This window comes from Cervus canadensis, chromosome 32, assembly GCF_019320065.1.
Source record: "Cervus canadensis isolate Bull #8, Minnesota chromosome 32, ASM1932006v1, whole genome shotgun sequence".
In the NCBI taxonomy this organism is placed as follows: domain Eukaryota; kingdom Metazoa; phylum Chordata; class Mammalia; order Artiodactyla; family Cervidae; genus Cervus; species Cervus canadensis.
The window spans coordinates 19758963-19783292 of NC_057417.1; the positions used below are offsets into that span (position 1 = coordinate 19758963).

The 24330-nt window shown below is 55.6% G+C and overlaps 2 protein-coding genes across 3 annotated transcripts in view; one reads left to right on the forward strand and one right to left on the reverse strand.

Annotated features, from left to right (window-relative positions):
* RABEP2 (rabaptin, RAB GTPase binding effector protein 2) lies at positions 1-13140 on the forward strand. 2 transcript variants are annotated; one of them, XM_043456705.1, is made up of 14 exons: positions 2-734; positions 1237-1446; positions 3747-3904; positions 6564-6674; positions 6762-7109; positions 8259-8354; positions 8441-8539; positions 9713-9868; positions 11241-11418; positions 11539-11550; positions 11642-11697; positions 11794-11847; positions 11931-12047; positions 12476-13140. In XM_043456705.1, the coding sequence occupies exons 1-14, from the start codon at positions 674-676 to the stop codon at positions 12575-12577; spliced, it is 1758 nt and encodes a 585-aa protein (XP_043312640.1). In that variant the 5' UTR covers positions 2-673; the 3' UTR covers positions 12578-13140. The 2 variants fall into 2 exon arrangements, with proteins under 2 accessions (XP_043312641.1, XP_043312640.1); XM_043456706.1 differs by lacking the exon at positions 11794-11847 and having other exon boundaries at positions 1-734.
* ATP2A1 (ATPase sarcoplasmic/endoplasmic reticulum Ca2+ transporting 1) overlaps positions 13094-24330 on the reverse strand; it is a 17342-nt gene continuing 6105 nt past the window's right edge. The window contains exons 7-23 of the mRNA XM_043456695.1: positions 23386-23471; positions 22928-23225; positions 22332-22498; positions 19697-19785; positions 19304-19406; positions 18940-19071; positions 17342-17464; positions 16998-17216; positions 15866-16201; positions 15447-15667; positions 15136-15338; positions 14880-14965; positions 14653-14786; positions 14411-14528; positions 14143-14260; positions 13790-13834; positions 13094-13399 (exon numbers count right to left, since the gene is read on the reverse strand). Of these exons, the coding sequence (XP_043312630.1) occupies positions 13830-13834; positions 14143-14260; positions 14411-14528; positions 14653-14786; positions 14880-14965; positions 15136-15338; positions 15447-15667; positions 15866-16201; positions 16998-17216; positions 17342-17464; positions 18940-19071; positions 19304-19406; positions 19697-19785; positions 22332-22498; positions 22928-23225; positions 23386-23471 (2438 nt within the window). The 3' untranslated portion in view covers positions 13094-13399; positions 13790-13829. The remainder of the gene's footprint in view (positions 13400-13789; positions 13835-14142; positions 14261-14410; positions 14529-14652; positions 14787-14879; positions 14966-15135; positions 15339-15446; positions 15668-15865; positions 16202-16997; positions 17217-17341; positions 17465-18939; positions 19072-19303; positions 19407-19696; positions 19786-22331; positions 22499-22927; positions 23226-23385; positions 23472-24330) is intronic.

Below are 24330 nucleotides of genomic sequence, written 5' to 3' on the forward strand. Positions count from 1 at the left end.
GCGGTGACTGGCTGAATATCAAACTGGGGTTGGGACATGGAAGTTTCTGACTTCCACGACCGACGACGCGGGGGCCCAGGCGCCCAGAGAAGTGAAGTCGACCCAGCAGCCCTTCCCCGAGGGACGCGCCCAGAGAAGTGAAGTCGACCCAGTAGCCCTGCCCCGAGGGACGCTCCACGAAAGCGGAGGTGCAGGGAGGCTCGACCACAATTCGCTGTAACCTGAGCCAAGCTCCGGCGGAAGGGCGGCCAGGGACCGATCAAAGGGGTCAGCTCCGGGGACTGGGCGAGACCGCGAGAACTCTGTCCTCCTTAGGCTGAAGCCGGCGGGCGTCCCGGAGGACGTGTAATTTGAGCAGAGTTTCCAAGCTCACGCGGAGACGCGCGAGGCCTTTGATGAAAGAGCTACTTTGGGGCTTGAAGGGTAGGCGTCCTTGTCCAACAGTGCTACTCAAGAAAGAAGGCGGGGAGCGCCGGGACCCGGGGCCGCGGCCGAGCGTCCACTCGGCAATCTTCGGCTCAGGTTCGGCCACCGCCCCCCCAACTCCGGCCTCAGCCTCGAGCCCAGGGCCGATCCGGAAACAGCCGAGCGGATCCGGAAACAGCCGAGAAGACCCGGAAGCGGTGAGCGCCGTCACCAGGGAGTGCGGGAACCCGCCGTTTGCGCGGAGGCAATGGCGGCAGCAGCGCCGGCGGCCGCGGGCGAGGATGGCCGGCGGCGGCTGCCGGGGGCCGGTACGTGAGGGCTTGTCCGTGCACGCGAGGGGCGGTGAGGCCGGAGGCGGGGCCGAGTTCGGCGTCGCTGGAAGCGGGGGGGAGTGGGGGGAGCCTGGAGAAAGGGGCGGGACCACGCCGCCGGGAAAAAAGGTGGAGGGGGCGTGGCCTAGCGATGCAAGGTGGAGGGCCAGTGGCAGGTTAGAGGTGGGGCCCAGTGTGGGAGGGTGGGGCGGGGCCAAGTGGGAAGGGGGCGGGGCCACTGGAAGGGAGGGGACGTGTCAGAGAAAAGAGGGGATTGGGTGAACCGAGAGAGGAAGAGGCGAGGCTCTAGACAACACGAGGCAGAGCTAGGTGAGAAGGAGGCGGGGCAGGGGCGGGGCCAAGTGAGCAGGGTGGGGTTAGGTAAAGGTGCAGGGACCTTGGCTATAGTACTAAATTGCAGAACTTGAGGACTTGATACGTTGGGAATATTGGGAATCTGAGAATGATGAGAAAAGAGGCTGATCCCTGTCCTCCACAGCAATGGACATCCAGCCCCAGGAGGGGGCAAAAGTTGAGGCTGAGTCCGGGGAGCTCGTGCGGCTTCGGGCTGAGCTAGCAGGCGCCCTGGCAGAAATGGAAACCATGAAGGCTGTGGCCGAGGTGAGCGAGAGCACGAAGGCCGAGGCTGTGGCGGCGGTGCAGAGGCAATGCCAAGAGGAGGTGGCCTCGCTGCAAGCCATCCTGAAAGGTGAGGCAGTCGGTCCTCCCAGACTCCCTCGGCCCCATGAGGGGGAGTGCACGACAAGAAAGGGGTCATGACCTACACCCATGGGGTAGTTGAGCAGGACTGCCTAGCACAGGCAGGCTCGGGGACTCAGAGGAAGAAGCAGAAGCCTGCCTTTTAAATTTGCATAGAACCCCAGCCTGGGCTCCAGCAGCAGCTCTGTCAGTTCCAGCTAAGTTTAGCTCAGAAGGCTACCTCTTCCCTGGCCTCATGTCATTTCTTGTCCCTCACTAATGACTGATCAACCCTGAAAGTGAGCAGTTTCTCAGTTCCCCGAGAACTCGTTTGAGTCTCTGGCCTTCAGACTCAGCCCTGGGCCTTATCTCTGTAAATCTCATTATCTGGTTTCCTTGCTTCTCCAAGCACCCCTACATCTTCCCATGACCTCCACCTCCCCCGACACGCACCAACTTCCCTCTTCCCTCACGTCCTCTGTACTTGGGATACATCAACTCCCCTTGTCCCAGATCACCCAGTGTCTTTTCCTCTTTTCCTGCTTCTCCCCTAGTCAGAGGCCAGATTCTCTGCAATAGCTTCCAGTCACGTCCCACCCCTCTGCTTCCATGGCCACTGCTGTAGTGAAGCTCTCTGTCTGCTCCCGCATATTATTGCCCCAGCCTTCTTACAAGTCTTCCTCCAGTCTGTCCTTGACCTTGGCTTCCAGATTAAATTTCTTACAATTCCCATCCCACCATGTCATTTCCTTTTCTAACGACCACTCCTGGCTCCAGACTTCTCTGGGCCCATATTTCTCACATTTCAGGCATCCGTGTCCCATCTGTGCAATGTGATTGTCTCCTTGTATGACCTACCGTGTAATCTACTTGATATTTGTTCTTCAAATAGATCCACTTTTTAAAAACTTGCATACATCTATTTTAAAGGGAACTTCCTATTCCTATAAGTAACTGTGTCCTAAATAATAACGATAACCAATATTTATTGAGTGCTGGGCTTCACTGGTGGCTCAGATGGTTGAGAATCTGCCTGCAATGCAGGAGACCTGGGTTTGATTCCTGGGTTGGAAAGATCCCCTGGAGAAGGGGATAGCAGTCCACTCCAGTATTCTTGCCTGGAGAATTCCATGGACAGAGAAGCCTGGTGGGGTAAAGTCTGTGGGTTCACAGAGCCGGCCACGACGGAGCGACTGGCACTTTCACTGAACTAAATACTTGATGAATATTTAATCTTCATCAGAATTTCTATGAGGTAGGAACTTCTATCCATCTCCGTTTTACAGAGGAAGCTCTGAGGCTCAGAGAGTTTAGATAACTTGCCTAAGGTCATACAGCTGGAAAGGACAAGATTTGAACCCCGGCAGTCTGACAACAGAATCTTCACTTCTGATGTTAGTATATGTTAAAATAAATAACTATGGAAATGAAAAATGACCATGTTCCACTCAACATCGCCTTTAACTCCCACTGACCTGTGAAGATGAATTCTAAATCCTGGCATGGCATTCTGCATCTTCACTGCTCTTCTTCCAGCGTGTCCACTATGCCCCAGCCACACCATCCACTTTCCCACCCGTGAGCCTTCGAGCCCGTTACTTGATTAATGTGTCCGTTCTGTCCTTTAGCGCTTGCTGGTGTCTTTCCTGGCCAGGCAGGCAGACCGAGGGTCTCCTTCTTCTGCGACCGCCAAGCCCAGGAGTGGTCCTCTCACAAGCTCTTCTCAGACTGCTTTGTAACTTTCCATGGCTATCTTTCTCACTGAACTGTGGGCTCCTGGTGTCAGGGTTTGTGTCTGATTAATTTCTCTATTTCCAGGGCCCAGTTCAGAGTCTGGTCCAGGATGAAATATGACTATTATTAGATATTGCTTGTTATTCTTATGTATTAATAGCAACAGATAGCCTATCTTTAGCATTTATTATGCACCAGGAAGAGGGTTAAAGCCCTTCCCGATATCTTGTCATTTGATCCTGTAACAAGCCAGCAGGGTAATCATTAGCCGAGGACATTATGCAGAGAGGCAGATTGCCCAGGACCTTGCTGTCCTGTGCTCAGTCGCTCAGTCATATCCAACTCTTTGCGACCCCATGGACTGTAGCCCGCCAGGCTCCTCTGTCCATGGGGATTTTTCAGGCACAAATACTGGAGTGGGTTGCCATCTCCTCCGTCCAACCACGGAGCCTACTGTCATCACCGCTATGGTAAATGGCCTTACAGAGAGCGGCAGTGATGGAGAGCCCCCTGTTCGCCCCCAGGTAGGGCTGACACACCGACTCTCCCTCTCCTCTGCCTTTCCTGCCCTGCCAGACTCCATCAGCAGCTATGAAGCCCAGATCACGTCTCTGAAGCAGGAGCGGCAGCAGCAGCAGCAGGACTGTGAGGAGAAGGAGCGGGAGCTGGGGCGCCTGAAGCAGCTGCTGTCTCGGGCTCACCCCCTGGACTCCTTGGAGAAGCAGATGGAAAAGGTTGGAGTTGGGATAGCCTACCCGCCCCCTCTCCAGGGACTTGGGAAGATATTGAGGCAGCCAAAGGTGACCTTGGGGCACAGGGTTTTTTGATGTCCCACTGCCACGTCACTGGGAGCAGGGCACCCAGAAATAATTCTAGGTACTAACCCTGTACTCAGCACAGGAAAATTGGGACTTCTGTGGTGGTCCAGTGGTTAAGACTCCTTGCTTTCACTGCAGGGGCCACAGATTCATTCCCTGCTTGGGGAACTAAGATCCAGCATGCTGTGTGGCATGACTCAGAAAAATTAAGAAAAGTCATGTGTGGGGGGCGGCTAACATTTAAGGATACCTCTTATGCACTAGGTACTGTGGACAGACTCAGTCTCCCCAGTCTTTCCCCTGAAAGACAGGTCCATTAGATCCATTTAACAGATGAGTAAGGTGAGGCTCAAAGAAGTGTAGTCATTCTCGACAGGTTATACGCATAAAAAGGAGCAGATCTGGGACTTTCTTGGTGGTCCAGAGGTTAAGAATCCTCCTCCTGCCAATGCAGGGGACACGGATTTAATCCCTGGTCCCGGAAGATTCCATATGCTGCGGAGCAACTAAGCCCGTATGCTACAGTTACTGAAACCCAAGAGCCCTAGAGCCCATGCTCCACAATGAGAGAACCCACCACAATGAGAAGTCCATGCAGCACAGCTGGAAAGTAGCCCCTGCTCGCTGCAACTGGAGAAAGCCCATGCACAGCAAGGAAGACCCAGCACAGTCAAAAAAAAAAGAAGAAAAGAGCAGATCTGGGATTTTAAAATCTAGGCAGTCTAGTTCTAAAGCTTTGTTCTTAGTTTCTATGGTATATCATCACTTCAATTCCTGCTATCATAAACAATCATAGGAAACACATATTACCAAACTCTTCACCTTTCAGGGCAAGTTCACATCTCCCCCTCATTTGAGCCTCACAGCTGCCCTGTGAGGTAGGTACTTACCTCACATTATACGTGAGGAATGTGAGGCTCACCGTATACATGAGGCTCAGGGAGATGGAGTAAGTCTCCTGGTGAGAAGGACAAAGATCTAAACAGGAGCCCAAGAAAGGAAGGCTTTCAACCTACAATTTGCCTGCAGAGGCTGCCACTATACTTGCATTCCAAGTGTTCCTCAGGGAGTGGTTCGCGGGGTAGTGAAGGAGAAGGTTCTGCTAAATTAAATCTGCCGGGTATGGTGAAAAGAGGCACAGGCCCAGAGTCAGGAAGTTCTGATCCTGGCCCTGCATCCAGCCATCATTCATCCACTGTGTGGGCATCTGCAGAGCATGTACTGCAGGGCTTGAGATGGGATCGGAGGTGTTTTGTTTGGGCCACACAGGCTTACCCTACCTGTTGGCAGTGTTCACATAAGAGATTTGGAGGATTATACTGAACTTGTCTGAGATGGGTTTTTGAGTTACTCAAGAGGCAGGAATTGTATGAATTGGAAGAGGATGGATGAGTGGCCAATTTCTGCCTTGGACAGCTGGGTGGATAGCAGGGTCATTGTTGTTGACCTAGTGCTACAAGAGGAGAAATGGCAGTGTGAGTCAGTTTAGATTGGCTGTTCAAGGACAGAAGAGCCTGTCTAACACCGAAGTTGAGGTGTCCAGAGGCTGTTGACTGTGCAAGTTCAACAGAATCCCAGACCTGAAAAGAGCAAAAAAGAAGAGGCCAGCAATATGGCAGTGATGGAAGTGTGGGAAGACACGTCAGGTAGGACAAAGTTTGAAAACTCAAATCAACAGTGGCTTAAATAAGGTAAAAATTTATTTTTCTTGGGCTTTCCTGATGACTCAGGAAAGTTGGTAACTCAGTCAGTTGGTAAACAATCCACCTGCAATGCAGAGACCCCGGTTCGATTCCTATGTCAGGAAGATCTGCTGGAGAAGGCATAGGCTACACACTCCAGTATTCTCACCTGGAGAATTCCATTAATTATATAGTCCATGGGATCGCAGAGTCAGACATGACTTTCACTTTTCACTTTTATTTTTATTAGAGTTCAGAAGTAGACATTCTAGGACTGATGTGGCAGCTCAACAAGTTGTTAGGAACCCAGGCTCCTCCTATGTTGCTGTTTTGCCATAGGTAGCATACTGCCTCATGGTCCAGGATGACTGCTTGAGCACCAGCCATCACGTTTGCATTCTAGCCAGCCAGAAGGAGGAGGAGGAGGAGTAAAGAAAATACACCCTTTCCCCTTGAGGGGTTGACCTGGAAGTTACACCCAGCATGTCTGCCTACATCTCATTAGCTGAAACTTAGTCATATGACCATGCTTAGTTATAGGGAAGCTGAGAAATGTAGATGGTATTCTAGGATTCAGGTCATTAGCCCAGCTAAAAATGTGAGGCTCTATGATTAAAAAAAGGGACACATGATATTGGGGGAGATAGGTATGTCACTCTACAAGTGGGCAACAGGAAGGCAGTTGTGACTTTAGCCACCTACCATGTGACCTGGGGTAAGCCTCGTAAGCGCTCCGAGCCTCTGTGTTTCTCTTTCTAAAATGGGGGTGATAGCATGTACCTGGGAGGATTAGAAGAGCTGATGTGCTTGGAGGGAAAGCTCTGAACAGGCCTGAGGCTCCTGCAGTCAGGAGGACTACCTGTCACTACCCAACGCCCCTTCCCCTTCCCCAGGCCCACGAGGACTCGGAGAAGCTGCGGGAGATCGTGCTGCCCATGGAGCAGGAGATCGAGGAGCTGAAGGCGAAACTGCTGAGGGCCGAGGAGCTGATCCAAGAGATCCAGGTGAGGGGGTGGCCAGGGGGCGCTGAGGGAGGCAGGGGCCCTGCGGGACCCCAGCCCCTCAGCCTCTTCCCTGCCCCCTCTCCCTAGAGACGGCCCCGGCATCCCCCTTCCCTGCACGGCTCCACGGAGTTGCTCCTGTCCCGGGACCCATCTCCCCCGCTGGAGCCTCTTGAGGAGCTGAGTGAGGACGGGGGCCCAGCGGCCGAGGCCTTTGCCCACAACTGTGACGACAGCGCCTCCATCTCCTCCTTCTCCCTCGGCGTGGGGGCCAGCGGCAGCGCCTCCCTGCCCCGCAGCCGCCAGGGCCTGAGCCCTGAGCAGGAGGAGACAGCCTCTCTGGTGTCCACGGGCACCCTGGTCCCCGAAGGCATCTACCTGCCCCCTCCTGGTTACCAACTGGTCCCAGACAACCAGTGGGAGCAGCTGCAGTTGGAGGTGAGTGGAGAGGGCAGGGCAGTCTGCCACCACACACGCATCCATCCATCTATCTCTCCCTTCAAGTCCTTGCTGAGCTCCTTCTCTGTCCCAGCCCTGAGCTAGAGCCAGGCATCCTGCAGTGAAGAAGAAAACTCCTACCCTCTTGGAGCTTCCTCTCGTGAGGGAGCCAGGCCCAGACATGCACATGGGCCCATGAGGAAGAGTGTCACAGGGTGAGACTCTCACCACAAAACTTAACAGGGTTGTGGGGGGACTTCCTTGGCGGTCCAGTGGTTAAGACTTCACCTTCCAATGCAGGGGCTGTAGGTTCGATCCCTAGTCCCAGAGCTGAGATCCCATATGCCTTGCAGCTAAAAACCCAGAACACGGAAACAACAGAAGTAACATTGAACAAATTCAATAAAGACTCTAAAAATGATCAACATACAAAAAAAAAAAATCTTTAAAAAAAAATAGGATTATGGGGTGGAGACTGGCAGGCAGGAGATCTTCCTAGCTGGCACGAGAGGTGCTTTTTGAGGATCGGAGACCAAAGGAACTCCAGGTTCCAAGGACCAGAGGATGGACATACCATGGTGTGTCTGAGGAGCTAGAAGGCTGCCAAGGAGGGGAAGAGAGATGAGGTCAGAAAGGCAGGCAGGGGCCACAGGAGGTTGGGTTTGGCTTCGGGGTCTGCCATGATGTTTGCATTTCAGACCAGGAGCTGTGGGAAGCCTCTGTGGGGTTTAAGACAGAGAGAGGCCTGCTCTGCTTTAGGCTTATAATGGGTCACTGGGGTCTCTGGGTGAGAATGGATTGTAATCAGGGGAAAGGGCAATGGGAGAAGCAAGGTGGCTGGTTGGAAGGGTGACGCTTGACGTAGTTTAGAGGAAGGTGGTGACTGGGACCAGAAGGTGGCGGCCAAGATGGAGACAAGTGAGTGGATTTGGAATTCATTCTGGAGGCTGCCGGGCAGGGCCTGCTGGTGATCTGGACCCAGGGAGTGGAGGACAGAGAAGAGTCAACATCCGTTCCCGAGCTTTTAGCTGGAACGACTGGGCGGACGCTGGCACTGCCCAGGGAGATGCAGGAGACAAGGCGTGAGAGGCCTGGAGAGGAGGGAGGCCTCCCCTTGGCTGTCGAGGCTGAGGCTGGGATCTATGGCAGGGGCAGCAGCTGCAGAAGGACCTGGAGAGCGTCACCCGAGAGCGGGATGAGCTGCAGGAGGGCCTGAGACGGAGCAATGAGGACTGCGCCAAGCAGGTGGGTTCAGCTCCAGCCCCGAGGGGCCTCTACTCCTGGCCTCCTTCTGGCCCCGCCTCACCCTTGCCCCCCCCCTCCACCCACAGATGCAAGTCCTCCTGGCTCAGGTCCAGAACTCAGAGCAGCTGCTGCGGACCCTGCAGGGAACCGTGAGCCAGGCACAGGAGCGTGTTCAGCTGCAGATGGTGAGGGCTAGGGGGCCGGGGCCGGGGCCGGGGGGGGGGGTGCAGGAGAGGAGTGGGAGGGGAATTGGTTGAGGCCCACGTGGAAGGTCGAGACACCTGTCCTACTGCCCTCCCCAACCCCGATCTGCTCTGGCTTTGCCCTGGAGTTGGTGCCAGGCAGATAAAAGGGCTTCCAGGTACTGAATTCAGACAGAGCCCCCCACACACTCAACTCCGTGATCTTTAAGCTAATCCCACAAGCCCAGAGCCTCAGCCTTGATGCCTTGAAATTGAGATAATGGGTCCTAGCTTGCAGAGTCATGAGGATGAAAAGCAGAGATTGCAAAATCGGATGCTTCTCAAGACGAGACGAGAGGCAAATGATTGAATGGGGCCAGGTGTATGGCCAGAAGGAGCAGCAGGCAAACAGAGAACTCTGCTGACCGCGGCACGTGGGAATTCAGGCTTCATGCTGCCTGGTTTTCTCATTTGTTAAGAGAAGCCGGATCCAGATATTTATGTGTAGTCTCCCAGGTTTTAAAGTTGTTGTTCAGTCATTCAATCATGTCCGACTCTTTGCAACCCCATGGACTGCAGCACGGCAGGCTTCCCTGTCCTTCATTGTCTCCTGGAGTTTACTCAAACTCACATCCATGGAGTCGGTAATTCCATCCAACCATCTCATCCTCTGTCATCCCCTTCTCCTCCTGCCTTCAGTCTTTCCCAGCATCAGGGTCTTTTTTCCAATGAGTGGAAAAGCTCTTCGCATCAGGTGGCCAAAGTATTGGAGCTTCAGCTTCATCATCAGTCCTTCCAATGAATATCCAGGGACCACATAAGACAACCGATGTGGCCTGTGGCTGCCACTGTGTGACCTTGAAGTCATCGAGGGGGCTATAGAAAGAGCTTAAGGGTCTTCCTGGTGGTCCAGTGGTTAGGACTCCATGCTTCCACTGCAGGGGGCCCGGTTCCATCCGTGCTTGGGGAACTAAGATCCCTCAAGCAAACAAGGAAAAAAAACAATGAGCTTGGGAGCCAAAGACACTTACTCAAGGGTGTTTCTTCCTTTCTCAGCTGAGAAGGAGGGCGTGGGCTTCCTGGTTCTCCTTCCAGTGTCTGGGAGGAGGGCTCAGGGTCTGGCCTCACAGGAGATGCCCGTCCCCTCACCGCCTTGTCCTGACTGTCCACCCCCAGGCGGAGCTGGCCACCTCCCACAAGTGCCTGAGCCACGAGGTAAAGCGCCTGACGGAGGAGAACCAAGGGCTCCGCGCTGAGCAGCCGCCGTCTTCAGCCCCCCGGGGCCTAGAGCAGGATGAGGGCGGGGAGGAGTCGCTGCCCAGCTCGCTGCCGGTAAGGGGGGTGCGGGCCCTTCCTCTCTACCCGCAGCAAAGCACTGGCCTGGGGCCACAGGACTCAGGGCCGGGGCCACGGGACTCAGGGCCAGACCCAGGCTTCTGTATCAGCTGCATCACCATGGTCAAGTCATGTGGCTTTGCTAAGACTGTTTCCTCCTCTGCAAAATGGGACTACAACCCCTCCCAGCATTGGCATGGAGAGAAAAGGAGCTCACAGAGCCCTTGACATGAAGAGGGGCTTCCCTGGTGGTTCAGAAGGTAAAGAATCTGCCCGTAGTGCAGGCAGGCTACAGTCCATGGAGTCGCAAAGGGTCAGACACGACTGAGCAACTCACACTTTCACTTTGACACAAAGGAAGCAGTCATTTGGCTTGTTGTTTTTACTTTATCAATTCTTTTGGCCTCACGGAGCATGTCTGTGTGCTAAGTCACTTCAGTCACGTCCAGCTCGTTAGGACACTATGGGCTGTAACTCAGTAGGCCCTTCTGTTCATGGGATTCTCCAGGCATGAATACTGGAGTGGGTTGCCATGCCCTCCTCCAAGGGATCTTCCTGTCTCAGGGATCAAACTGATGTCTCTTAGGTCTCCTGCACTGGCAGGAGAGTTCTTTACCACTAGTGTCACCTGGGAATCACTGCACAGCATGCGGGATCTTAATTCCCCACCCAGAGATTGAACCTGCGCCCCCTGCAGTGGAAGCACTGCTTCTGAAGCCCTGGACTGCCAGGGAAGTCCCTACTTATTTTTAAGTGGCAGGAGATCCACAAAATTGAATTCATCGGAATCTTGGGTTCATTGAAAGCTATTGTCATTGATCCGTGAATGGCCTCCGTCCGTCAATTGACTTCATTAAGAGTATGAAGATCACCTGGAACCCTTGCCCACCCTGAGAACTCTGACTGACATCTCCTTACGTGCAACTCCCCCCCCACATTCCTTGGCTCTGCTTCTGCCATCCCCAACTTTATCATTCCTTTGCCCTTCTTTGGTGTCATTTTTATTATTGGATTGGCCTAAAGAGTCGTTCCGGTTTTTCCATAACAGCGCCCAGAAAAACCCGAATGAATGTTTTGGCCAACCCAACACATACACACGTCTGCCTAAACTGTGGAGTGCTCATAACTTTAGTTGTTTTTGAGCATTACAAGAACTCCAAATCTTCCTCTGGGTAGTCTGGAACTTGCATCAGCTCCACTCCCGAGGGTCCTCCTCCCCGGGCTTGTGCTGCAGGAAGCAGCCATCCAAGAGTGTGTGTGTCCACCCTCCCCACCATCCCCCTCGAGTCCCTGGCCCCCAGGGCCTCTGCCCCCCTCCTCCCCACACACACACCACCCTGCAACCAGCCTGTGACTTGCTTCCTCCCAGGAGCTGCAGCAGCTGGTGCGCCGCACGCAGCAGGAGGCGCGGGCCCGCCAGCAGGCCCAGGAGCACGAGGCGGAGAGGCTGCGGATTGAGATCGTGACTCTGCGGGAGGCGCTGGACGAGGAGAGGGCGGCGAGGGCCAGCCTGGAGGGGCAGCTGAGGGTGCAGCGGGAGGAGACAGGTGAGAGGGAGGGTACCAGCTCCCACGAGGAACGCCCCTGCCTGGGCTCTGGGAGGGGTGAGGGTGCAGGGCGAGAAGGATGAGCCTTGCTTGACCTGTCTTTCTTTCCTTCCCACACAGAAGTGTTAGAGGGTGAGTATGGGCAGGAGCCTGTCCCCGGCCGGCCGGGAGGGGAAGGAGCGAGGGTGTGGTCCTGATGTCTTGGCCTTGCCTGACTCCCCAGCCTCCCTGTGCAGCTTGAGGATTGAGATGGAGCGTGTCCAGGAGGAACAGAGCAAGGTGAGGCAGGACTCGGGTAAGGCCGGGGTGATGGGGGAGGCTGGCAGCACGGACAAGACCCTCACCGGTCCCTGCTGCCCTTTATGTCTCCCTCAGGCCAAGTGGCAGGAGGTCCTCAGGCCGCCACAGGGCTCGGGCCGCACAGAAGAGGTCAGGATCAGGGTGGTACTGAAGGGGTAACCCCATCCAGACTTCCCATCCAAGACCCCAGCTCTATGTCCTGTGCCCCCCAGGCCCAGCTCACAGACCTGCTCTCGGAGCAGCGGGCAAAGATGCTGCGGCTGCAGGCGGAGCTGGAGACCAGTGAGCAGGTGCAGCGGGATTTCGTACGACTGTCCCAGGCCCTGCAGGTACGGTGTGTCCCTTCCCCACCGGGCTGGCGTGACTCCCGGCGACTTGTCCTAGGTCTCACAAGGACAGGCCCCCAGCTAGAGGAGTCTTCTTCCTCCCCCTGGGGCTGGCACGGCCCTTTCCTCTGAGCTGTTGCTCAAAAAACACTGGCAATCTCGTGTGTCTGTGTTTCTCGGTCACGCGAAGCCCGTGGCCCAGGGCCTGGCATGTGGGCATGCTTATCACGTCAGTCCCGCCTGCCCCTGCCCGCCCCTCCTCGGCCTGCTGTCTGAGGACCCGCTTCTTCCCTTGAAGCCAGTTTCACTGTGGGTTGGGGGAGGAGTCCTGAGCCTTTGCCCCTCGTGGGATGGGGGGGCGGCTGCCTCCAGCGGGGTGGAGGCTGCATTTTCCCACGGAGGGCCCTCTGCCTCCTGCGCCGCCCCCACAGGTGCGTCTGGAACGGATCCGCCAGGCAGAGAGCCTGGAGCAGGTGCGCGGCATCATAGACGAGGCGCCCCTTCGGGACGTCAGGGACATCAAGGACACCTGAGGGGCCGGCGCCTACCCACCCTGGGGGAGACCGCCTTTCTCCCCTCCTGAACTGTGAGGCTGAGGCTTGCGGGGGGTGGTCTCAGGATGGAGTCGTCACCCTCTCCAAGGCTGGGGTTGAGGTGATGGGGCCGCCGCTGCCCCGTCTCCTGCAGCGCTCCTCCCACAGAGGCTGGGCCTTCTGCTTCCAAAGATAACACCCGGGCGAGGGTCCCAGGCCCCTCCATGAGCCAGTGGGGCGGCTCAGCCCTGTGGCTTTCTGGCTGCCATGCTGCCTCCTGGGTTCCAACCCTCCTGCTCCCGCCGCCACCCAGACTAACAGCCACACCCGTCACCTCGCGTCCCCTGCCCCCAGGGACGGCTGCGAGTGGTGGCCGGGAGCCTTGGGGGTACGTCCCCAGGCCCCTCCGCACCCGCACCCTGGGCCAGGTGGCTGCTTCCCGGACCGCGTTGACACTAAGATGCTTGTCCCCAGGGGCCCGAGCCAGGCCCCAAGACATGTGCACGGAGACAAGGCCAGATTTTTCTGTCATTTATTTTCAATAAATAAGCAGCTCAGCTCAATCAGTCGCCTTGTCCCTGCGAGCCCCACGGGGTCGGGGAGGGGAGGTTTCACAAGGGCAAAAGGGGGACAGGTTGCTGAGGGGGGGAGGAGAAGTGAAGGGGACATTGTGTTTATAAACAAGAATGTCGGGGCGGGAGGAGTAGGGAACGTTGTGGGGGGTGGGGGGGCCTGTGCCACAGCTCTGGCCGAAGATGCGTCACTATGGGGTGGGGAGGGAGGGCAAAAGGCCTGGTTGCTTCCTTCTTTCATCTTCTGGATCTGGAAGGGGAAAGGGAAGGATGAAACTTTCTCATCTTAGGAGGCATGGGGCAGGACCCGAGAAGAACAGTCCCTCCCGGCTCCCTGCCTGTCCCCTGGCCCACTCACCTAGAGGGCCCCCCCCTACCCCCCACTCTCCTGTGTCCCCAGCCCCCCTCCTCCCAACCACTGCAGCCCCAGCGGCAGACAGCTCAGCGCCCAGCCAGCGCAACGCAGCGCAGCCCAGCAGACAGTGGTGCCCGACACCCGGCCCCACTCGGAAGCGCGGCAGTGGCAGCGGCAGTGGCTCTAGGCAGAGCTGCGAGGACAAGTGACCTCGGCGCCACCTGAAGGGAGAGGGGCGGGCAAGGGGCACAGCAGCTGGGGCGAGGGCAGGAAGAGGGGTGATACCTGTGACACAGTTCAAAGAGATGGAGGAGGGGGAAACGGGTTATCCTATGGCCAGAGAGGACAGAGAGACACCGTTATCCAGGGAGGGAGGCAGGCACAGGGGCCAGGAGAGCTGGGGAGGTTGTGGGGGTGCCTAGGAGACCATGTCTGCACGGGGCTGAGGGGCGAGCGGGGGGAAAGGAGGGAAGGGGCTGAGTGGGCCGCTCAGCGAAGGGCACGGGCCCGACGGACCCCGGGAACTCACCCACCTGAAAAGGAAGTGGGGGGGGGCAGGCGCCTTCGCAGCGCAGAGGGAGGGGGCTGTGCCAGGGCTTAGGGGGACGGATGGGGCTCCGAGGCGGGGAGCCTCTTACCCTCCAGGTAGTTCCGAGCAACAAACTTGAGGATTTCGTCGAGCCCGATGACTGGTAACGAGATCTTGAGGACCATGAGCCAATGGTACAGGTCCAGGGCTTGGAGCTTGAAGATCATCTGGTGAGGGGGCAGGGGGGAGGCAGGAACGGCAGTGAGAAGGAGCCAGCAGAGCCGCCACTGCACCAGCCTGACCATCCCTCCCTCTGGACCCCTGCAGAGGCCCCCGTGCGTGGGAGGCAGGCGGCCCCTGGCAAGAAGAGGGCTCACCGGCAGAGGGTCCACGTAGAGGATGAGGAAGTGGAGGGACATGGAGAGGCAGATGGAACCCACCAGCCAGATGTTCACCCAGGGCGGCATCCGCACAAGGGACTGATTCTCAGACAGGCTGCAAGGGGGCGGCAGGTAGAGCCAGGGTGGGGGGCGCACAGGGGAGAGAAGTGATGAGCAGGAGGGCCGGAGGACAAAGGCGGTGGTCTCCAGATAGGCAGGGGGAGGGGGCGTGGGCCCACCTATTGAGAGCATTGCACATCTCGATGGTAACCAGCACAGACAAGGCCATGGTCATGGGCTCAGGGGCCTCGAAGACCTCACAGTCCACACCCTCGAAGTCGGCGTTGTGCTCCGTGCACTTCATGAAGTGAGTCTGCCGGGGGTGAGGGGAGAAGCTGGGATCCCCCAGAAGTCTCCATGTCACCCTCCTTCACTGCCCTCTCCTCACGCCTCGGTCCTGCCCTACCAGCTGGCTGTAGGTGACATGAGGCCCGTCCTCGGCATACAGGAACCACCAGGCCGCTGCTCCCACGGTGGCTGCACCCACATAGCCTATGGGGGAGAGGAGATGGGAGTTGGGGGCGCCAGGGCTGGGGAGATAGGAGGGCTTGAGAGGGCCTGGTGGCCATGAACAGTGGTGGAGGCAGAGGGCCCGCCAGCCAGGGTGGCTGCCATGGGGAAGCTGAGGGTGGGGAAGAAGCTTGGGCTTCCATCCTGCTCACCCCCAATTGCCATGTAGCGGAAGAAGAGCCAGCCACTGATGAGGGGCTCCTTGGGGGTCCGGGGGGGCCGGTCCATGATGTCCAGGTCTGGGGGGTTGAAGCCCAGGGCTGTGGCCGGGAGCCCGTCCGTCACCAGGTTCACCCACAGCAGCTGCACGGGGATCAGGGCCTCAGGCAGCCCCAGGGCGGCTGTCAGGAAGATGCTGCCAGAAGGAGGCGGTCACAGGTCTGTCCTGCCTCCCAGGCCTGTGGTCACCCCGTCCCCCACACCAGCCCCAGGTTCCCCACCGATCACCCTTCCTGCTGCTCACCAGACCACCTCACCCACGTTGGAGGAGATGAGGTAGCGGATAAACTGCTTCATGTTGTTGTAGATGGCGCGGCCCTCCTCCACGGCGGCCACAATGGTGGAGAAGTTGTCATCAGCCAGCACCATCTCAGAGGCCGTCTTGGCCACGGCAGTGCCAGATCCCATGGCAATGCCGATCTCTGCCTTCTTCAGCGCAGGGGCGTCATTGACGCCATCACCTGTCTGCAGGAAGAGAGAGAAGGTGGGAGCTGACGCCTTCCTCATACCCTCCTTGACACTCTCCCATCCGGGCCCGAATTCCTCCCCTCTGCGCATCTCACCAGGGCCCCTGCTCAGCCATGTCCTGCCTGGGCCCCCAGCTTCCCAAGCCCAACATCTCAATAGCCACGGAGCAGACCCCGCATGCCCTGGTCCCCGCACCATCGCCGTGATCTCATCGTAGGACTGCAGATACTCCACGATCTTTGACTTGTGGGAGGGCTCCACGCGGGCGAAGCAGCAGGCGCGTCGGCAGGCCTCCCGCTGCTCGGCCAGGGGCAGGTCATCGAACTCCCGGCCAGTGTAGGCCCGGTCAGCCACATCCTCGTTCTCCCCGAAGATGCCAATCCGTCGGCAGATGGCAATGGCCGTGCCCTTGTTGTCCCCAGTGATCATGATTACTCGGATTCCGGCGTCTCGGCATAGTTGGATGGAGCCCATGACCTCCTTGCGGGGCGGGTCCAGCATGCCCACCACGCCAACGAACGTCAAGTCCGTCTAGGGGGGCAGAGCAGAGAGCGACAGGCTCAGGGGAGGAGGCTCGGCGGGGGCAGGAGAGCTGTGTCTACGCCTGGTGCTCAGACCTCAGCCAGGGCTCTAAGCGCAGGGGCCGGAAACGTTCCTTGTTCCCATGATGGCCTGCAGGCCTGGTGATGCCAGGGCATCCTTGGTGGCAGATCCTGTCTTTCATAGAAAGAACACAACCTGGATGTGAGGGAGGTGCTTTCTGCTTCCAGCAGGGCCACTTGCTTGGTCTCCAGCTTTGAGTGTTACCTGCCAGGCCACACCGTTCTCTCTATAAAATGGAGTGGACTTCTGTGCTACTCAGAGCAGGTCCACGAGATAAAGAGCCAGTGCCAGAATACAGGTGGGTGCACCTCTTAAGACAACCTCACTGTGGGACTTCCCTGGCAGTCCAGTGGCTAAGACTTTGCCTTCCAATGCAGCGGGTGTGGGTTCGATCCCTGGTCGGGGAGCTAAATCCCACATGCCTCGGGGCCCAAAAAATCCCAAAACATAAAACAGAAGTAATATCATAACAAATTCAACAAAGACAAAAACCACCCCCCACAAAACCTCACTGTGGAAACACCCAAGCTGAACCCAAGCCGGCTGGCTTCTGTTCTGGAACAAGTGCCTCACCCTCGTATCAGATGAGTCCATGGACCACAGGCCAAGCGGCCTGGACTGGAAGACTCCTAAGATTCTTTCAAACTCTGACATCCTGTGACTCCAGGCCCCGTGACGAGGGAGGACGTGACGGGTGGCAGAAGGGGTGAGGCAGGTGACTCACCTCGTACTCCATGAACTTGGTAGAGTCATCCAGGACCATCTCCTCTCGCTTGGGGGGGGTGTCCCGGGTGGCCAGCGCCAGGCAGCGCAGGGTGTCCCGGCCAGTACCCCACTCCTTGATCACCGACAGAATCTTCTCCTTCACCGGCCCTGTCATGGGCACCCGGGTGGTGCCAACTCGCACGTAGTTACAGCGATCGATGACCCCCTCGGGGGCACCCTAGTGGAGCAGAACAACACTCAGAGACCGCTGTTCTTTCCAGCACACGGTGAGGCAGCATGGGCAAAGAGAGGGGCTCAGGATTAGGAAGAAGGGGGGCCAAGGCACACGCGGAAAGTCCTGACCTTGACAAACATCTTATTGCCCACAGCAGCCCGGGATTTCGCTGGAGAGCAATAGACAGACATGGACTTTCTGTCCCGGGAGAACTCCAGGGTGAATTCTTTCTTCATTAGCTGGCGGATCACCTGGGAGAGAGGAGACAGGGAGGGAGAGGCCAGACTTGAGACGGACGGGGAAAGAGCGATGATGCTGTGCTAGAGGGGAAGAGTCCCAGACCCCTAAAAGCATAGCCAAAAAAGATCTGGAGGTCAGAGCAGACCGCAAGCTGAGTCTGAGATCAAGCTGAGTCTGCTACCTACAGCAGAAATGGAGAGAATTCCAAGGCTAGTGGTGCTACAGTCTTAGTGTCCAACTGAAAGCGTGATAGAAACAAGATGACGTAGTGTGGCACTGTCCAACAGAACCTTCCAGAATGATGGGGATGTTTAATAATCTAGGTGGTTGAATGCAGTGCAACTGAACAATGGCTGCTGAGTCCAGGATATGTGGTTAGTGCAATTGAAGAACTGAGTTTTTACTTCGTTTAATAATTTAAACATAAGCAACCACATGTGTGGGTCTCTGTGTTGTTAGACAGTGGGGAGCTGGTGCCTGGCATGCAGTACTAAGCATCTCATCAAAATGAATGTGCCAAATGCAGCCTGGATGTTTCTCCACAAAACAATAATAGCAACAATAGATACAATTTTAAATATGTTGATGTCTATATCATCATTTGTAAATTTTTTTAAATGAATCCTCTATTGATACTTAGGTGGTTTTCAATATTTTTGTTATATTAAAACAGCAATGAGCATCTTGCCTTTACCAAAAAAAGAAGAAAAGAATGAGTGGTGTGGGGAATATAATGAGACACCCCTGAGGAAATCAATATAGACATTCAGTAAATATTAACAGTGGGAACTTAGAGTAATAATCTCAGATTTGGACTTGTGTATCAGGGAAGCAGATGCATATGAGGTAGTCATATTTCTCAAATCCTAAATCAGGTATTGAAAGTGTTAGTCACTCAGTCATGTCTGACTCTTTGCAGCCCCATAGACTGTAGCCCGCCCCCATGACTGTAGCCCGCCAGGCTCAGAGGATCCTGGACTTCATGGAATTCTCCAGGCCAGAATACTGGAGTGGGTAGCCATTCCCTTCTCCAGGGGATCTTTACGACCCAGGAATTGAACCCAGGGTCTCCCACATTGTAGGCAGAATCTTTACCATCTGAGCCACCAGGGAAGCCACAAATCAAGTCTTGAGAGCTGATAAAAAAAAAAAAAAATGAGTGTGTTCCTAGAGGCAATGGGTAGCCGTTGGCATTGGGCTATCCCAGGATGGGTCACTTATGGTTTCTGGGACCAGCTCAGTCCCTAGGAACATGGTGGGGAAGGTGACTGTCGGTGCCTCCAGGGATGCTCCAGCTGGGCGCCAGAAAGAGCGGTGTAAGTGAGGGACAGGAGGCCTGCTCCGAGTCAGCCTCGCCAAGGAAAGCTGTGGGCAGACTGGCTGCTTGTTCGGGCTGGCTCCCAGCACAAGGCCCTGCGGGGCCCCGTCTCCTTAGGTCCTGGCCTGTACAGGGTGGAGACAAACGGGAGGGAGCACCCAGACTCACCGAGTTGCAGGCGTTGGCCCTCTCTACCTTCGAGAGGTTTCTCACTTCAGTGTTGAATACATTCATCTTCTCCACCAGGGTGGTGAGGGCCGTCTCGGTGGCCTCTCCCACCTTCTCATAAACACCTTTGGTCTGAGAGGGCAGAGGAGGAAGAGGAAGTAGGTGCCCTGGGCTCCTGGCCCCTTGCTCCCACCTTCCACCTAGAATGGGAAGGGAGCAAGCTACTCTCTTCCCCTTACACCCCGGAGAGGCTTGGTATGAGGGACGCCCTCCCCCAGACCCCTTCTTTACGGCCTGTCGGGGAGGCCTGGATGCAGACAGCTCAAGGGGGAAGGAGGGGCCGCTTCAGGAGAGGAGAGGTTACCTCATTGAAGTCCAAGGAGGAGTCATTGCAGAGGGCACAAATGGTGGCCAGCTCCACCAGCCCGTCATACTGCCCTGAGCGGACTGGCTTATCATTCTTCAGGCTGGTGGCGGGGTGGGGAGGAGGGAAGGGAAAGAGACAGGTAGAGAAGATGGGGGATGAGATGCAGAGAGAGCCTGGGGAAAGCAGCGAGGGACGGGGGGTGGGGAGGTGGCACCAACGTGGTGATGAGCGGCGGGGGGAGAGAGAACAAGGTCAGGGAAGGAACAGGAGAGAAACAGGAAGACAAAACTAGAGGGAGGGCCCTGGGAGAGAGGGGAGGTGTGTGTGTGTCTGTGTGTGTGGTGGGGAAGGGGCACAGGGAAATGGAAGACGACCTTTGGGGGGACTTACACCTCTCCTTCAGGAGCGTAAGTGGAGCCAGTGATAGAGAACTCGTTCAGCAGGCAGAGGTCCCCATCTACCCTGTCGATGATGAACATCTGAAGAGAAGGGGGTGCACACACATGGCTAACTCTCCTTGTGTCCAAAGGCAGTCTGCCCCGAGGCGAGGCCCGGGCCACGAGCATCCCTGTCCAGCCAGCTGCACACACTCACCCAACTTCCCCCCCGCCACTCATTCTTTCTTTTTCCTTCCTGCATCCTCCCCTGGCCCACCACTCCCTTGCAAATCATTCTTCTTATTCTGTGTCCATGGCCTTAAAAGTTACGGGACTTCCCCAGTGATCTGGTGCTTAAAACTCCACGCTCGCAAGGCAGGGGTCTGGGACTGGCTCCCCGGTCAGGGAACTAGATCCCATGTGCTGCCACTGAGAGCTCACATGCCGCAGTGAAGACCAAAGGTCCCGGTACCACGACTAAGACCCCGCACAGACAAATAAATAAAATGAATAGATATATATTTTTAATTATTGCAGGGCTTTCCTGGTGGCTCAGTGGTAAAGAAGCCGCCTGCTTATGCAGGAGACACAGGTTCGATCCCTGATCTGGGAAGATCCCACATGCTACGGAGCAATCAAGCCCGTCTGCCACTACTGTCAAGCCGTGCTCTAGAGCCCAGGAGCCACAACTACTGAGGCCACGTGCCATGGAGCCCAAGCTCGGCCACAAGAGAAGCCACCACAAGGAGAAGCCTGCACAGTGCAACGAGAGAGTAGACCCTGCTCGCCACAACTAGAGAAAAGCTCGCGCAACTAGAGACCCAGCATGGCCAATAAAGAAATAAAATTATTTTTAAAAAAAGTTATTGCAGGTCACACTGAAGGTCCCTCCAGACCAACTGGTAAAATAAGAGGTGCATCACAAGGTGTTCTGGGGACTGTGGCCGCCAGTCCACGTGTCAGCACGTGACCCATCTACAGCTCCAGCCTCTTGCAGCCAGATCTTCCAGTTTTGCAGGAAGAACTAGAAATTCAGGTTATTCTTCTACGAAATCGCTTAAGTTTTCAAATGTGGGCAATGAGTTCATTTTTATGAAACACGACAGGAGCCCAGTGGCCTGGCTTTGACGCCTGTGCTTTGGAGGGAATGTAGGTCACGCAGCACAGAGGTGAGAAGGCCACCCTGAACCAGCGCAAGTGTGGAAGGGATGGGGCTTAAGACACGTTCCAAGATAAAATGGTTCTGTGGCCAGCATAGTCTGCGAAAATCTGGGTTAAACAGAGTGAAATCCACCCTCTCTATGGTCAGCCTTCTCCGAGACTTTCAAACCCCAGCAGGCCTGTGGTACAGCCTTTCTGTGCCTGGTCTGAGAGGCCTCGATGCTTAGGACAGTAATTTATTTCACAGACATGCTAGTCCAGAGAATTGTGTTTAGGTCAGGGGTTCTTTGCCTGGGGTCCATTGATGACCCCACAGACCAAGGGGTCTGTGAACTTTGATCGCAAAACAAAACTAACATCTTTTTCAGGTATACCTATGGCTGATTCATGTTAATGTTTGGCAGAAACCAACATAGTACTGTAAAGCAATTATCCTTCAATTAAAAATGGATAAAAATTTTAAAAATTACGTTTCATTTTTTCTCTGATACTTAGCATTTCCGTCCAGTTATGAATGTGGGCAACGCACCACGTTAGCATTAGCAAGACCAGTGACTTGGCCACCAATAAAATCATAAACACTCTCCTATCACGTTGCATTGTTTCAGGGCTCTCAAAATAGCATTTATACTCATCCCTGCCTCAGCGTTAGGCGCTTATGAGAACTACTGCTGGACTTGCTACTTAATACATTATTAAAGGAGCGTATGTGTTACCAAATCACGAATCTGTTTTTAAAATATTTTGATTGCTGTATTTCAATCAGTGGTTTCCTCTGTAATCCAGTGTATTTTATTTCTGTTTTTGCCTGCGCTGCGCGGCTTGACAGGATCTTAGTTGCCCGACCAGGGATGGAACCTGGGCCACGGCAGTGAAAGCATCAAGTCCTAACCATTGGATCAGCAAGAATTCCCAATCCAGTGTATTTTAAAAACAGGATCTTGTGTGTTTTATTTTATACACTGAAAATATTAAATGTAGAGGTCCAGACAGCCAAAGGGTCCAAGGCACAGAAAAGATCAAGGGCCCTGGTTTAGAAAATGCCATTTGGGATTCATATAACCAGGTTCCTCCTGCCCTGTCATGAAGAATCACTCTGGAGGGTAGTCTGGTGCACAGGCAGGCACTCTAGGGCCAGATAGACTTGGGTTTGAAACTCAATTCTCCTCCTTATTAACTATGCATGGAATTTCCCAGAGCCTCAGTTTCCTCCTCTGGAAAACTAGGTAACAAAACCTTCCCCTGATGGGGCAGCTGTGGGGGATTAGAGATAACACACGGCAGTGTCTGGCACATGGATGGAGGCCACAGAGAGCTGTCCACCCAGGACAGGGGGGCTTCTCTGCTCCCTCTCATAGCGGGCAGGATGGCACCCTGTGCCTTCTGAGCATTTCTTTCTCAGGCCAAAATGAGAAGCTGCCCGTGATGAAGGGATCACCCCACCATTTCACCTCCCATATGAGTGGGAGTTGCCACCCTGCCCTGACCTTGCAGACAGACATCTGGTTGGTGGTGAGGGTGCCCGTCTTGTCGGAACAGATGACAGAGGTGCAGCCCAGAGTCTCCACGGAGGGCAGGCTCCTCACAATCGCGTTCTTCTTTGCCATCCGACGGGTACCCAAGGCCAGGCAGGTGGTGATGACTGCAGGAAGGCCTGTGGGGAAGAAAGAGAGGGGGTGAGGGAACTCAACCAGGGGACAGAGGAAGACCTAGTGGGGTAGGCTGAATGTGTGTGTGTGTGTGCGCACGCGTGTGTGTGCACATGCTCAGTCATATCCAACTCTGTGGGACCCCATGGACTGTGTAGCCCACCAGGCCTCTCTGTCCATGCAATTTCCCAGGCAAGAATATTGGAGCAGGTTGTCATTTCCTTCTCCAGAGGGATCTTCCTGACCCAGGGATTGAACCCACGTCTCATCGCGTCTCCTCCACTAGCAGAGAGACTCTTTTAACAGCTGTGCCACCTGGCTGAAGAGCAGCCCCCAAAGATATCGGGTCCTAATCCTTGGGACTGGTAAATGTTATCTTATTCAGATAAAGGGTCTTTGCAGATGAGAGGGAGGAGACAGAGAGGTTGCCCTACCCTCGGGGATGGCAGCCACAGCCAGGGCCACGGCGATCTTAAAATAGTAGATGGCACCACGGATCCAGGAGCCCCCATGCACGGGGTCGTTGAAGTGGCCAATGTTGATGAGCCAGACAGCCACGCAGATGAGGGAGATGACCTTGGAGAGCTGCTCCCCAAACTCATCCAGCTTTTGCTGCAGAGGGGTCTTGTCCTGCTCTGTGGCGGCCATTTGGTCACGGATCTTCCCAATCTCGGTGCCCACGCCGGTGGTGGCCACAATGCCGATGGCCTTGCCGGCTGCGATGTTGGTGCCCTGAGAAGGGGAAGAAGAGGCAGGGAGTCAGGCGACGCCCCTCGTGCTGCAGTGCACCCCATGCCCAGCTGTGGGCCTCATCTCTTCCCTTGCCATCGCATCTCTCCCAGACCAGGGCCCCCTGGCTGGAGCACAGGACAGCTGGCCCTGGAGGGCTCACCGAGAAAAGCATGTTCTTCTTATCCTGGTTGACAGCTCGGGGGTCGGGAACAGGTTCTGTGTGCTTGATGACAGAGACAGACTCGCCTGTGGAGAGGGGCCGGAAGGGTTTTCAGATGACGTCATGTCCTCCTCTCAGACTTCCCGCCTGTAACTCTCTCCCTTCTCAGCCTAGGAAGGACCAAGCAATAATCCTGGAGGAAGTATGGACTCTGAAAAGAAGCCCCTGGAGGCAGATGGGAAACTCATTGCCCTTAGAGTAAAAAAGCCTTGACCCCAATCCCCGCCTGACTACTCACAAGCAGCATGCTTTGGATGACTTAACCTCGGTTTGCTCTTCTGTGAAATGGGGCCAATGATGTGTACATTTCAGAACACAGTCTTAATGAAAATCAAATAAGCGGATGTACGTGGAAGTGTGTTCTCAATTGGAGAGTGCTTTCCTGGAAGGGAGAGGCCCCCACCCTGGGGACCTTGTCTCCCTCACCAGAAGGGCAGGAGCTCAGGCAATCACCCTGAGCCAACCCAGCTGGCCTCCTTGGACCACAGAGCAAGCTCACTGGCTCTCTCCTCTCTCTCCCAGGGCAGGAACAGAAGCAGCTGAGGTTTTAAGTGGATCTGAACCCTGTATCTGATCCTAGGACCTATGCTTCCTCACTTGGGGGCTTTTGAAAAGGCAGGATAGTTCTCTGGGCAACCATGCCCATGTATCTGTGTGGAAGGGATGGGTTATTGGCCATCTGGAGATGGGCACAAAATCCCACTGTCTCCCATGACCCACTGTGTTCCAGGTTCAGGCTGTGAGCAAAGCTGACCAGGGCAGACGTCGCTGCCATGATGGGGCCAGGACGGGGGCCCTATGGTCAGGGGTCCCCTTTCTCTCTGTCCACTCAGTTCCTCCTGCATCAAATCCTCCTGTGATGTACCCCTCCCCCCGCCCCCTGGC